We start from the raw sequence: 14,973 nt of genomic DNA on the forward strand, positions 1-14,973 counted from the left end.
ATTGACACTCATTTAACACTACCTAAATTACATGTACATTATTAATTTTATGTAACATATAACACTTAGCAAATTGAATACCGTATGTTGGATGTTTTAACCCAACAATTTCTTCTATTTAGTCATTTGTTTTTTTTGTTTTTGTTTTGGCAGCACTATTTAGTCATTTTTCGCTAATTTGTCTTCTTTTAAGGTTTGCTTTGTTCATCAACGGCGTCTCAATACACCATTTTTAACCCCATTGCTTGGAGACCTGTTCCCATAATTAATCATCGTGTCATGACCTTCGTCATTGTGCTATGCCATTGCGACCACATAAACTCAATATATTGTAACAGTAACCTTCAAAACTTTTGTAACTTGGTTACCCATATGGTGTCGATTCCTTAGTTTTGCATTAAGTCGGTCTTACACTAGTTTCTGAAACCGAATTTTTCATAACCAACCTTTTAATTCCCTATGTCTTAGTTATGTTGCAGAATAATGGTTTTTGTTATAAACTATTTGAAACAAAACTGGATCAAATAATATTCTGTAACATTCACCCTATTTTTATTATTGATATGAAGCTAGTCCTATAGGAGTGCATATATAGGAGAGGATATTAATCCCACATTGGAGAAGAGACGCAACAAAGTACGGAGCATTGGATAAAATGCTATCCCTCTATACTGTGAATCTCACGCAGCCATGTAATAACCACAAAGCGAACTATTCTTTCGCCTTTTACTAAAGAATACCGTGTGCTTGCTACTTTTAAGTGGCATACGTTTATTTTTGGAGGGGCTCTAGTATTGGAGCTCCCAACAATTCAATTGAAATTTTCCTGATAATTATATTCTGCATTTATATGTATTTTTTGTTGATTACATTTTAATGGAATGCATTTGTGAAAGTGTGTATGACAACAAGTCACGAAAGAAAAGGATGCATTTGTAAAAAAACAAGTCAATTATAATTTAGCTAGCACGGTCACTCCTCCTAACTAGTCATCCTGCATCCGACACGCGGACACACCTAAATGTGTAAGATACCTATAAATGAGGAATGAGATGTCGAAAGACCGAAAGAGATCGATTGATTAGAAACGAATTTGAGTGGGAAATGACAATAAGTTATAGTCAAAGTCAAATTTTACCTTCAATTATTTAAATTTATTATCAAATACATTTACAAAAATAAAATGGTGCGTTAATTATTATTATAAAATCAAGTATATTTTATTAAGTTTAAATAATGTGTATCGTGTCCTAAATTTCATGAATGTCGTGTCACATGTCATGAGTCCATGTCGTGTCTGTGTCCGGTTTGAAGCTATCTAGTTTATAATACGGTTCATTTGATTATGTTAAGTCGAAGATAATCTCTCTCTAAATAGCCTTCATCTCCCCTCTCTCTAAAAAACAAAAAACCCTAGTCTAAAGTTGATCTGCCGCTTCCACTAACCACACACTCCCCCTTCTTCCCCTACCCGACCGCCGGTGATGGGTCCTTCCCATGGCTCTTCTATGACGACCCCCTACATCTCCCCCCTCGTATGACCCGTTTTTTACCTCACCCATTTTGATCTCAGTTTGGGTTCCTCTGTTAGTCGAACTATTCGTGGTTGCCGCTTCAACCATGGGGCACTTGTCCCTCTGATTCCTCGTCCTGTCGCTGAAGACCTTGTATGCAACCCAAGGGTGTGCCCCTCCTCCTCCCCACCCCCCACCCCTAGTATGTCACTAGTTTTCAGGCCGTAAATTAGTTTCTTAGGTGTTGAATCGTTGTCACGGGTTTTGTCGCGGTCTTTTTTCTGACGGATTTTTCCGATGTCTTTGTTTTCGGTCAGCCTGGTGCCGTTTGTGTCGGGCTGTTTCTTGTTGTGTCTGTCAATGAGCTTAGCTCATCGGTTAGGTTAGGGACCGATTGGTGATCCCCCACATTTCCCCCACCAATCGGTCCTCAGTCCTTGTTGTGTTTGTTAAATGAGCATAGCTCATCGGGTCAGTTTTGGGACCGGTTGGTGATCCCCTCATTTCCTCCACCAATCGGTCCTTTCTCCTGTGTGTCTGTGTAGGTTGTTTTTTGCATGTAAGGCGGTGGGCCTGGGAGGATTCGCTTAGTGCAATGGGTGTCCTTTGCTGGTTTTCTTGGTGCTTGCTGGACATTACGACTTCCAATTTGTGTTTGTTGCGTCGTCGTTTTCTTAGGATGGTGTGAGGTCATGGTGGATGGGTCTTCCTTTTTTAGATGTGCCTGGTAGGGGAGGAATCGGGTATTTTGTAGTGTTGTTGGTTGGGTCGGAGGTGGTGGTTTCTGCTTCTTGTCGATGTTTGTTTTTCATTTATCGTGTTTAGCGTTTTCCCAAATAAAAGCTTTCCTTATTTTTATTTTCCTAGTTTTAGTTGTGTCAATAAGTTTAGTTGTGTTAATAAGGAAGTTACTAACTTTACATCCGGTGTGTGTTGGGTCCATCTTCCTCCGTCCTACTAAGTTGGTTTTGGTTTGGGGGCTGATCACGTGGCTCTTTCTTTTGCTCCCTATTTTTTTACTCACTTTTCCTGGCTACGAGTTTCTTGTGCGTATGAACTGTTGTTATTCAAAGTGTAGGAGATTTATCTCCTCTGGAGGTATGCTTTCATGGCCTACTTTCCGCCTTTCCTTTCTACGTCCTTGTGGCGTAAATGCACTTTGTTCAATCTCGATGGGTTAAGAGTCTCGTTTGTTTCCAGAGTTCGTGTATCACAACCAAGAAGATGAATCTCTGAGACACATTTTTGTGTCTTGTTTCGGTATTTCTCCGAAGCTCAAGTGACTACGATGAATAAAGATTGGTTTGATTTGTTGGCCACCTTTGATCGTCACTTCAAGAATGCTCTGGATATTGAAGTTGATTATCGTTTCCAGCCATCTGTTCGCCATCAACACACTTATGTTACCCGATGTAGTTACCTTGTTGTTTTAGTTTATGGTACTAAAATAAGTACATTTGATCAAATGAGTCAAATGTCATCTGTATAAGAACTCGTTATTTACGGCTGCAAAAAAAAAAGATTATGTTAAGTCACTTTTCCCAAGTTATTCTATCGATTTCTTTACTCGCTTTTAACAAATAGTTTCATCCAAGCAAGTAACTTTATACTCATGCAAATATGAAGTGTAAAGAATCCAGAGGAAGTAACAAGTACTCGATAAAGTAATGCATACCGTATGCAATATCCCACATATTTGTAACCCACATGAATAGATTAAGAAGATGAGCTTATGAGAAGGCGATATATAATTGTCCTATTGTTCAATGTGAAACTTATCTTTGCGCTTGGGGCAATGATGCAGCTAGTGAGGTAATAACCGAGGCGCGTCAATTGCTGGTTGAAAACTATTTCCAAACCCCCTCTTTGGCCTTGGCTTGTCCTAGGCCATTGAGAATTTCTGGAAGGGCTCCCTCGTTAGAGGGTAAAGCCCTACAATTGTGAGTTAAACTTTTTTTTTTCTTTACCTTCTTGTTGTTGATATCTAAAGTGTTATAGTTACTCTTGGCAAGTGTTTCACAATTTTTAGTTAATTCAATTTCATTTTTCAGATTAAGCATCTGATCGCTTTAAATTTTATACCTCGAGAAAAAAATATTGGGGACTTAAATTTTATACCTCTAGAAAAAAATATTGGGGACTTCTAAAGTGAAATTTTTTTCTCCTGATAAATTATTTAACAAAAAGAAAACTATCAATTCATTGTACAAAAATTGAGAAATTAAATTACATATGGAGAAAAATAAAAGTAGAGTAAAGTGGAAGTAGGCACGTGGGCTGGCACGACCAATAGCCTATTTTAACTCGACACGGGAATAAGTTATTTTAACACGACACGAGATTGATGCTGCTCGCTGCCTCGGCTAAAATTTGAGAAAGAAGTTTTATGTATAATCAGGCAAAGCACTACCAACCCGGGCAAGACACGCTTGGCCACACGCCCGCACCGAAAAAGCAAAGAAACAGTGGAGAAATGCCCAAGCAAGGCACGACAAGCCATGGGTCGTGGGCCGTGCGTAAGCCGCCATTTCCATTTAAGTTGCACGACACGAAGTTCACTTTCCTGTGCACGATGTCATTTTCTCATCTAAGCACGGTGTGCTGACACGAAGCACGGCCTCATACGGACCCACTTCCATCTCTAAAAATGGCAAATATGAAAACAGCTGCCCAATAAACTATTGTTTGTTCTATTTAGTCTTCTTTCGCAAAATTTTCTTCTTTTAAATTTTCTGTTCATCAATGGCAACGTCTCAATACACCATTTTTAAACCCCATTGCTTGGAGACCTTATCCCATAATTAGTCATCGTGTCACGATCGTCGTCATTGTGCTACCATGGCGACCACATAAACTTAATATATTGTAGCAGTAACCTACAAAACTTTTGTAACTTGGTTACCCATATGCCATATGGTGTCGATTCCTTAGATTTGTAATATATCGGTCTTACACTAGTTTCTGAAACCGAAATTCTGATAACCAGCCTTATAATTCACTTAGTCACGATATTAGTATAATAGGACCTGTTTTACCCAATATTTATGTAAATTAAAACTGATATGAAGCTAGTCCAATCACCCTTCACCAATTATAGGAGTGCATACGTTTATAGGAGATCAGGATATTAGTCCCACATCAGAGAAGAGGCACAACAAACTAAGGAGCCTTGTTTAAAATGTGATCCTCCTCTACTGAAAAACTCCCGCAGTCATGTAGTAAGCACAAAGCGAACTATTCTTTCGCCTTTTACTAAAGAATACCGTGTGCTTGCTACTTCTTAGTGGCATACGTTTATTTTTGGAGGGGCTTCCCTAGTGGAGCTCCCGACAATCCAACTCAAATTTTTGTACTATTTAACCCTTTAATTTATTTTCTACATACATTTAAGTTTTTGGATGTTATTTAATTTCATAATTATAATATTCTCTTTGTTCCATTCATTTGTTTAGCTTTTTTATTCTTTGTGAGGGGTATTTTAAAATCGGCAACTCTTTGATACGGAGTAAGTTGCATTTTTTAAAATTTAATGTTCAGTCCTTGATTATTCTAGTCTTGTAGAGATAAGAAACAAACTTAATAAAGACAAGAAGCCTATGCATAGTCGCATAGACAAATATATAGATGAAGGAAATAAGAAGTCATAATACATACTCTCGTATATAACAACCATATACCACATGTAGATATAGCAGAAACTTATACATAGACGAGTTTAAGGAGTTGTGGCAATCCATGGTGATGGATAAACAGGAAAAGCGAGTTGTGGTACCTTGGTTGTGGAAGGCACTTCATCAAGCGCCTGCGGATAAGCAGACTATGGCAATGCAGGTACCCTAGCTGTGAGAGGAGGAACAGGGCCACAAGGGTGTCATTATACAGGATGACCTGAATAGCGTTAATTCAATTTTCATATAAGTTGTTATATCGGTTTCTTTACTCGTTTTTTGACAAACAACTCTGTCCAAGCAAGTGGCTCTATATTTGTACTTCTACATATAGATGAGAGGAGGTAATAGGTACTCCATGTAGATGTAGTACTGCATATCGTTATGCAATATATACCATATTTGTATCCCACATGAGTAAATTTAGAGGATGAGCTTGTGAGAAGGTGATATATTATCAATTTATTGATCAGCGTAAAACTAACTTTGCGCTTGGGCAATGACGCAGCTAGTGAGGTACTAACCGAGGCGCGTCAATTGCTGGTTGAAAACTATTTCCAAACCCCCTCTTCGGCCTAGGGCTTGCCCTGGGCCGTCGAGAATTTCTAGAAGAGCTCCGTCATCAGAGGGAAAGCTCTACAATTCTTAAGTTCAAGTTTAGGCTTTACTCTTCCTGTATAGCGTCAAGCAGTTAACCCCTATAAGTTCGATTTCTATGTAATGTCTAAACCCAAGATTATTATATGGTTTAACGGTTAGAATAGGTTTTTGAATCTTGTTGTTCACCATGCAAAGGATACAGAAAACTGAATCACATATTCCATGATGGCTAAGTCTTCTTTAAGAAAGCTGTCCATCTGATCAACTGGAGTATTATTCAAAGGCCAAAGATAGTGGGAGGATTAGGTGTAGCGGATTTGCAGATAAAAATATGCAAGCGTGCTCTTTAAGTGGTGGTGACGTTTTTCAATGGAACACGAGTCACTTTGAAAAAGAATTATTTGTTCAATACATGAGCTCAAACAAATGGAGTGTTTAGAAGTGATGGTAAAGTTGCTAAATATGGCTTATGGAAGTCTATATGCTCTACTAGTAACTGGAATCTACACATTGAACAAGCACAAAACAAGGTATCAAATTACAAGTCGAGCGAAGGAATAAAGTCAAATTTTGGGAGGATCTCTGTATTGGCAATGTAACACTCAAAGAAGGACTTCCCTGACTCTTTAGTGTTTTAGTTCAGAAAAACGACAAGGTGAATGACATGGGTACTTGGCAAGGAGACGAATGGGTTTGGCAACTGCAATGGAGAAGATGACTGTTTTAATGGGAATTGCTACTGGTTGACCAACTAATTTTAATTATTGACGATTTCAAACCTCTAAGAGATAAAGACGATAGACAATTCTAGTACTTTGAGAAGTCAGGTTACTACGCATCTAAGTCTTTCGTCGATGCCTACTACAAATTGAAGTATAGCTCACTAGATCAGAGGATTTGGTTCAACCAAGTTTGGAAAGGACTCAAACCACCAAGGTATGAAATACTTTTATGGGCAATAATGTGGAAAAGGGTGAACACAAGATATAGGATACTGAAGTGGAAAGTAATGAATTGGGATGAAAGTAAATGTATTTTTTGCGGTGAGTGCTTGGAGACCGTCTGTCACCTATTCTTGCATTGTAAATTCTCGTGGCAACTATGGACTGATACTTGTAATGTGTGGGAGTTGACTTGGATTTGTCCCTTAGAGATTGATGATACTTTTCTTGTATGGAATAACTCTCACTTTGTTAGATTTGAGAAACGACTATGGGAAGCATTTTTCATTGCTATAGTGACGATTATATGGGAGGTGACAGATGAAGCTATTTTTAAGAAAAGGATGTCTTGCTGGCCTTACATGATGGATAAATTGCTTTTAAGGGTTGGTGTGTGGTGCAAATCATAAAAGGAAAATATACCTTATACGTTGGAGGAATGGTTGAGCAATTAGAAATCGCTGCGATCGTGGAAGGAACAAAGGATTATGGAAAGAAGGGCTTCGAAGGTTGGTGCTTGAACCCAATATGCAAGGCTTCTATCTTTTTTTGGAAAGGATTCAATGTTTTAGTTGTCTTGATATTTTTCGGATTTCTTGTGAACTTTTGTTTGGGATTCTACTCGTTGTAGGTCGCCGGGTTTTACCCCTTCTTAATAAAAAAAAAGTCTTCTTTAAGACAGTAATGTCATTCCATGACGGTTAAGTCTTCTTTAAGACGATAATGTCAACATTTATAATAAAAGTTGACCATTTAACGATAAAAATAATATAATTAAAATTGTTACTTTTAAAAATAAACCGATGGTAACATGCATTTTATGAGAAAATATTTACATTTCATCGTGAAGTGGTCACATTTTATTCGTCTTAATTTCAGTTAGAAAAGGCCCGTCTTAAATGAGAATGTTCCTTCTAAGAATAAGTCTTCACATACATTAACAATTGTTGTAAGTTTAAGTAGTGGGATATGGTGACTTATGAGAAACCTTTGAAAGTTTGTGAAATGGTAGAAGAATAATCAGAGTAACAACGCAGATAATGTGACAGGAAGCCATGGATGAAAGTTTGAGCTTAAACTTCTCAATTACTCAGAGAAATATGCAAAAGATGTAAATAAAGTTTGTTATGTATTAACTTAATGAATCTGTTACAATGTGTTGGTTTATAAACAAGTATAGACTAACTAATTCTTCAGTCAAAGTTTGTTACAGCAGTTAAAGTTTGTTACAAGTCCAGCTGTCAAGTCTTCTAGCTTCTTCCAAAATATCTTCGATGTCTTGCACATGAAGCTATCCTTGCTGAACAATCCTAACTTGGAAGAAAGAAAATTATGCTGCTGTTGACCCAGTAGCTTGGTCATTAGGTCAGCTAATTGAAGACTGGACTTCACATGATCAGTGCTTAAGAACCCTTCTTCTATTCTTTCTCTGATGTGATGAAAATCAACATTGATGTGCTTGGTTCTTTCGTGAAACACAGGATTAGCTGCTATATGTATAGCAGCTTTGTTGTCACAATGTAAATGTATTGACAAAGGAACTGTAACTTGAAAATCCTGTAATAAACTATGTATCCAAACAATTTCTGAAGTAGTATATGACATGGCTCTATATTCAGATTCTGCTGAATTTTTTGATACTGTTTTTTTGTTTTTTCGTTTTCCATGAGATGAGTGACTCTCCTAAGAGCACACAATGCCCTGTTATAGACCTACAGTTGTAGGCACATGAGCCCCAGTCTGCATCACAAAAAGCTTTAAGTTGCAGACTGATGTTGGCAGGGTAGAATAGGGCAGCATCAATGGTTCCTTTGAGGTATTTTACCACATGGAGAGTTGCCTGTAAGTGTGGCTCCCGTGGTGTATGCAAGAACTGGCTTAGATGTTGTACAGCATAGGAAAGATCTGGTCATGTAAGGTTTAGGTACATCAGCTTGCCTATCAGTCTCCTGAACACTTCAGGATCAGGTAAAACAGTACATGTATCAGTGGACAGATGCAAACCCTTAGGTAAGGGAAATGGTGTTGCCTTAGCATCTTGCATCTTAGTATCTTTGAGGATATCCATCACATACTTACTCTGATTAGCCAGAATTCCCTCTGCAGATTGCATGACTTCTAATCACAAAAAATATCTAATAAGACCAAGATCCTTTATAGTAAAAGCTTGATCAAGAGCCTTCTTTAACACTGGTATAAAGGAAGTATGATTCCCTGTAATCAATAGATCATCCACATATACAAGAACAATGGTAACCAAATCCTCTATCTTCCTTACAAATAAGGAGTAATCACTTTTGGACTGTACAAAACCATGACTAAGCAATAGTTTAGTCAGTTCCTTATTTCACTGTCGAGATGCTCGTTTTAAGCCATATAGAGATCTTTTCAATCTGCAAAATTGCCCTGGTGAAGCTTTACTGTATCCCTCTGGTGGTTTCATATATACCACCTCATCTAAGAAGCCATATAAGAAGGCATTATTAATATCCAATTGATGAATTTGCCATTGTTTGGAGCTGCAACAGCTAATAAGATTCTAATTGTCACAAATTTTGCCACATGTGAAAAAGTGTGCTTGTAATCTTTCCCTTCCACCTGACTATATCCTTTTGCAACTAACCTTGCTTTATATCTCTCTACAAAACCATCTGGGTTAAACTTGACTTTATACACCTATTTGGATCTTATAGCCTTAAATCCTGAGGGTAAGGACACTAATTCCCAGGTATCATTCTCCTCAAGGGCTTGGATCTCCTTATTCATAGCTGCCACCCACTGAGGATCATACTTAGCTTGAGAATAGGTAGATGGTTCAGAGGTGTTCAAAACAGCATTCAAAGACACAGACCAAGAAGGTGAGTGAGTGGAAGTATTGAAAACAGAAAAAGAAAGAGAATTTGGTGAGTTGGGAGTAGGAGGAAGAATAGATTGTATTTTGGGAGGAACAATGAAATCCTTGAGTCTAGAAGAAACTTGTCTAGTTCTGATGGACTGTCTGGACACTGCAGGTGCACTACCAGTAGAGGTGAGTACAGGTCCAGGGCTATTTGTCTGTGAAGTAGAATTTTGAAAGAACAAAGAAGAGATGAAGTCATTATTTTCAATGGTTTCAGCAGGATTTTGAATTGATTGAGTGTGTGGATTTGATGAGACTGGATTATCTGAAACATGAGGATGATCAGTACCATCATCAAGAATTTCAGGATGCAAAATAGGAAACTCAAGAGGAGAATGGGTAGTATTTGTGGTAGAATTGGAAGTTTGAGATTTAAAAGGAAAAATAGATTCTTGAAAAACAACATCTTTGCTAACAAAGATCTTGTGAGTGTCCAGATCATATAGCTTGAAAGCCTTTTGGCCAAAAGGATAGCCAATGAATATGCACTTCTTGCCCTTAGAGGCAAACTTGTCCTTACTTGGAGTATATTGCAAGGCATAATATTGACAGCCAAATACTCTTAATTCTGTGTAATCTGGTGTCTTATCAAAAAGAATTTCATATGGAGACTTCCAACCTAATACAGCAGATGGTAGCTTATTGATGATATGAGTGGCTGTCAACAAACTTTCCCCCCAGAACTTCTTAGGCAGCCTAGCATGCAATAACATAGCCCTTGCAGTCTCAACTAAATGTCTATGCTTCCTCTCCACTCTGCCATTCTATTGTGGAGTTCCTGGTATGCTCTTTTGATGTAGTATACCCTTGGTATTCATTAAACCAAGGCAAAACTCTTGTACTATTTCAGTACCATTGTCACTTTTAACAACCTTGACACTAGAGTGGTACAAATTCTCAACTTGAGCCAAAAAACCTTCAAAAACTGAAGCAACTTGGGTCTTAAACTTTAGCAAAAAATTCCATGTCACTCTTGAGTGATCATCAACAATGGTAAAGAAATAGTAGGCTCAAGTAATACAGGGAGTCTTATAAGGTCCCCAAAGATCGACATGAATAAAAAAAAACATTTATTTGCTCTACTAGAACTTCTCATGAAAGGAAATCTATGTAATTTTGCTTGCAAGCATGTGTCACACACATAATTCTTCAACTTATTACATTCAGATGGATCAATACATTGCATTTTAACTAAGGAAGCGTGTCCTAATCTGGCATGTAAAAGTTCAACAACAGCATGACTATTACAAGCAGTAGAATGAATAGGATCACTATTACAGTTAGACATATTTGATGAAGAACAGTCACTACTAAGAACATTATGAACAGCTTTATTATCAATCTTATTATGAGCAACAGACATAGTTTGGGAACCAGAAGCTCTCTGTGCAGTGTGTCTCAACTTGTACAGCCCCTTTTCTTGTATACCAACTGCCATAGGACAGCTAGAAACAGGGTCCTGGATAATGCAATGACCCACAGAAAACTGTATTAGTAATCCAGTAGTAATTAGCAACTTGCTTACAGACAGAAGATTATGCCTAAAAGCTGGCACAAATAGTGTCTTAACTAAGACTATGCCATTAGGTAGTCTAATATCTTCAGTGTAAGCAACATTTTGAATAGATCCATCAGGTAAACCTACTTGTAAAGGCACAGATAATCTATGCAAAGTAGTAAATAACGCAGGATTGCCACACATATGATCAGAAGCACCTGAGTCTATAATCCATTCAGTGCTAGATAAAGCAGTGTGAGAATGATTAGCTAAGGATATACCTGCAAAGTTAACAGATACATCTGAGCTATGAAAAGGATTATCCTGCTTAGCCTAAGCAAGATGCATCATTTGATTGTAGAATGTTGTCAATAGCTGAGGATCAAACTGAACTGGTGCAACTGCATTATGAGCATAACCAGAAGGACCAGGTGCATTAGGAACATAACATGGAGGTGCTTGAGATCCATAACCAGGGGGTGCAGCTTGAGATACATAACCAGGAGGTGCAGAAGGTCCAGCAGCCTTGTTATAACCAGAATACGAATTATAACCAGGAAAAACGCCAGGATTCGAACTAGAGTGAACTGTTGCAGGAGAACTCGTTGTATTACCAGAAAAACGAGCTAAAAACTTCTTCCTCAGTTCAGGATTCTTCACAAAACATGTCTCAAGTGTGTGACCTTTCTTCTGACACTCAGAACACAAACGATCATCAACTTTGGCTTTCTTTGGATCTCTTTTTCACACATTCCAGGGTTGTTTACCAGCAGAATTTGTTGCATTCATAGTACTTGCTTCTTGACCAGAATTGATCACATTTGTTATCATCTTCTGACTTTCTACTTGCTGCACAATTGAATATGCCTTGTTAATCATAGGCATAGGATCCATGGCCAGAATATTAGTCCTTAGATTCTCATAGGCATCACCTAATCCCATGAGAAAATTGATTACTTTTTCTCTTGAAGCAATCTCCAACAACTTCTTGTACAAATTACAAGTGCATTTATCCATAGCACCACAACTGCACTCAGGTATCTCCTCTAACTCCTCGACATCATCCCAATGTCTCTTCAGCTTGTTGAAATACTCAACAACAGTAGAATTCTCTTGCGAGATGTTCTTCAACTCTTTCTTCAGCTGATACAACAGTGGTGCATTGGACTGGCCATATCTTTCACATATGTCAGTCCACAGCAATTTCGCTGATTTGCACGATAAGAAACCTTCCTTAATCTCTGAATCAATGGAGTTGACAAGCCAACACCTCACCATATTATCACAACGCATCCACTGAGAATGCTTTGGAGAATCAATTGCAGGTACAGCAACAGTTCCAGTGATAAAACCGCGCTAATTCTTTGTATTCAACGCCATCATCACACCTCGACTCCAAGATAAGAAATTCTTGCCAGAAAATGGCGTAGATGTTAAAGTCATGTTTGCGTGATCAGAATTGGATAGGAAAAGAGGATCATCATACGGATTGTTGTATGATGCATCACCAGCAGAAGTTTCAGTAGCATGCGTCATTTCGATGATTTTAAGTAAAGAAATAAAAAACAAACGCGGAAATATGATGTAAAATGAGAGATTTCAAGGAATTTTGAAAAGAAAAAGAATGAATCTGTATGTTTTTGTGTTTTGTGTGAATTAAAATCTGGAAAATTAAGAAAAATGCGGAAGAATGATGAACAGGTAAACAGAAACAGGATCTTAATCCTGCTCTGATACCATGTGAAATGGTAGAAGAGTAATCAGAGTAACAACGCAGATAATGTGACAGGAAGCCATGGATGAAAGCTTGAGCTTGAACTTCTCAATTACTCAGAGAAATATGCAAAAGATGTAAATAAAGTTTGTTATATATTAACTTAATGAATCTGTTACAATGTGTTGGTTTATAAACAAGTATAGACTAACTAATTCTTCAGTCAAAGTTTGTTACAGCAGTCAAAGTTTGTTACAAGTCCAGCTGTCAAGTCTTCTAGCTTCTTCCAAAATATCTTCGATGTCTTGCACAGGAAGCTATCCTTTCTTGATGAAGAGCATCAGCAGCAGTCCTCTAATTCACAAAGTTTGGCTATGAACTGTCGGAAAAAATGCGTGATTTTCACCTTTCTCTAATTATATCGTGAAAGAATGGTTAGGAAAGTTGTTTTGGAAAATGGTTTACCCTAATAACTGAATGCATATATAGAAAGCGATAAAATATCGAAAAGACGTGAATATTACAAGTAGAATACTAGTGTAAAACGGTTTTACACAAATTTATGGTAAAACGGAATCCTTTATTAACCATTTTTACCCATTAATTGGGCTATGTACAAATCCGTTTTACAATTGTGTTAGTGTAAAACCGCCTTATTCAAAACTTGCTATATTCCAAGAGAACACAATACAACACACTTGCTAATGTGTATCCAATGTGACGAAAATACCAAATCTTGCCTATCTATAAAACATTATTAAAAGGGTAGCCTAAAAAAGCCACGTAGACAATGCCACATGAGATGAAAAAAAACCACGTACGCAATAATAATGTGACTTGGCAAACTAATATGACATGGATTATCAATTTATTATTATATTGCATTAATTTAATTCACTTATTTCCTTCAAAAATCCATCCATATTCCATTAGCTTTAAACTTAATTAACTCCAAAAAAACTACAATAAAAAAATACGCATTAACTATAAGTTAATAATTTCAAGATATTTCATATGGAGTAGTATTATATGTATTCAAAATAAAAAAACGAATACATGAAACTAAGAACGAAGATGAATAAATGAAGTTGAAAAAAAAAATTGTATCTATACAATATAGTTAAAAGGCTACTTAAAACATTTAATTTTAATCCACATGTCAATTTTTTATAAGTAAATACTAATTCATCTATATTGATTACTTGATTATTTATTTATACAATATTATAAAAGTCTAGATTATGTATTAAAAAGTTATCTTTAAAATTGTCACATGCTTATAAGTACAAAAAAATTTAAAAAAATATTAACTGCAAACACAAAAAATAAATTAATACAAACTCTTTATTTTCCTCTCATAAATTTGATTATTAATATACTTATTTATTTAACCTTTAATTTCTTTTATTTAATAGGATGGTTTTTTGGTTTTCTCTCACCATCATTATAATTTGTAGTTATCATAATTTTTTTATCTCCCTTTTAATTCACAAAATCGTTCCTCTTCCCTCAAATAAATTGTTAAAATTAATCAATAATTAATAACAAAAAGTCTCCTATATAACTATTATAACAAACCTAATTTTCATTTTTATTCAAAAAATTGGTAGGTAAAGTATACATACATAGATAATTAAATGAATTCTTTTGCTTTTTATCCTTATTATGTTTTAAATTTATTAATAGTAAGAATATTATTTAGTTATTGTTTTTGTGTTTATATTGAAATTGCAGGAAGATGACATACTCAATTATCAATAACATTGCATGAAATCTATACTATCTAATTAAAAGGGTAGCTTAGAACATTCAATTTCACTTCACATGAGATTTTCACACCCCATTAATTCTTATTCATTTTAATTGATTATTTAATTATATTGACAATATGACATGCATGGAATAATAATTGAATTTATAAAACTATAATCTATAAATAAAAAGTAAGCCAAATTATCTACCATTATCTGAATGTCATATTTTAAATTTCATAAGATAATTTCTAAACCACTCTTATGCAAAGTGGATTTTGTAAAAATAAAAAAAAATAAGAATAATAATAAAGCAAATCTTTTACATTCCATTTCTCCTTTGCTCCATATTTATGTATATATTAAATTTCATAATAATGATAAAAAT

General features: G+C 36.1%; 2 protein-coding genes, 2 non-coding genes and 2 pseudogenes across 4 annotated transcripts; 4 read left to right on the forward strand and 2 right to left on the reverse strand.

Moving 5' to 3' along the window:
* Positions 1-686: 686 nt before the first annotated feature.
* On the forward strand, positions 687-802 carry LOC141615704 (U5 spliceosomal RNA). Its single transcript, XR_012530109.1, has one exon. It is a non-coding gene; the product is annotated as a U5 spliceosomal RNA (small nuclear RNA).
* A 2,489-nt stretch (positions 803-3,291) lies between these two features.
* LOC141616553 (U4 spliceosomal RNA) lies at positions 3,292-3,446 on the forward strand (annotated as a pseudogene).
* A 1,276-nt stretch (positions 3,447-4,722) lies between these two features.
* Positions 4,723-4,840, forward strand: LOC141615669 (U5 spliceosomal RNA). The gene has a single exon (XR_012530077.1). It is a non-coding gene; the product is annotated as a U5 spliceosomal RNA (small nuclear RNA).
* Positions 4,841-5,664: 824 nt separating this feature from the next.
* Positions 5,665-5,818, forward strand: LOC141616577 (U4 spliceosomal RNA; annotated as a pseudogene).
* A 3,581-nt stretch (positions 5,819-9,399) lies between these two features.
* On the reverse strand, positions 9,400-10,335 carry LOC141613020 (uncharacterized). The gene has a single exon (XM_074431761.1). The coding sequence runs from the start codon at positions 10,333-10,335 to the stop codon at positions 9,400-9,402; it is 936 nt and encodes a 311-aa protein (XP_074287862.1).
* Positions 10,336-10,386: 51 nt separating this feature from the next.
* LOC141613021 (uncharacterized) lies at positions 10,387-12,656 on the reverse strand. Its single transcript, XM_074431762.1, has 5 exons — positions 12,509-12,656; positions 11,871-12,361; positions 11,514-11,810; positions 10,764-11,453; positions 10,387-10,569 (listed from the first exon to the last, which is right to left on the reverse strand). The coding sequence occupies exons 1-5, from the start codon at positions 12,654-12,656 to the stop codon at positions 10,387-10,389; spliced, it is 1,809 nt and encodes a 602-aa protein (XP_074287863.1).
* Between the last annotated feature and the right edge of the window lie 2,317 nt (positions 12,657-14,973).

The sequence above is a fragment of the Silene latifolia genome, chromosome 11, assembly GCF_048544455.1.
Source record: "Silene latifolia isolate original U9 population chromosome 11, ASM4854445v1, whole genome shotgun sequence".
NCBI lineage: Eukaryota > Viridiplantae > Streptophyta > Magnoliopsida > Caryophyllales > Caryophyllaceae > Silene > Silene latifolia.

Excerpts from the sequence above, each read along its gene's own strand:
- LOC141613020 (XM_074431761.1), bottom strand. The coding sequence starts at position 10,335 with ATGTTATTGCATGCTAGGCTGCCTAAGAAGTTCTGGGGGGAAAGTTTG.
- LOC141613021 (XM_074431762.1), bottom strand. The coding sequence starts at position 12,656 with ATGACGCATGCTACTGAAACTTCTGCTGGTGATGCATCATACAACAAT. Across the intron at positions 11,811-11,870 it reads CTGGTAAACAACCCTGGAAT|AAGAAAGGTCACACACTTGA; the intron begins GTGTGAAAAAGA and ends TCTGAGTGTCAG. Across the intron at positions 11,454-11,513 it reads CTCATAATGCAGTTGCACCA|GCTAAGCAGGATAATCCTTT; the intron begins GTTCAGTTTGAT and ends CATCTTGCTTAG.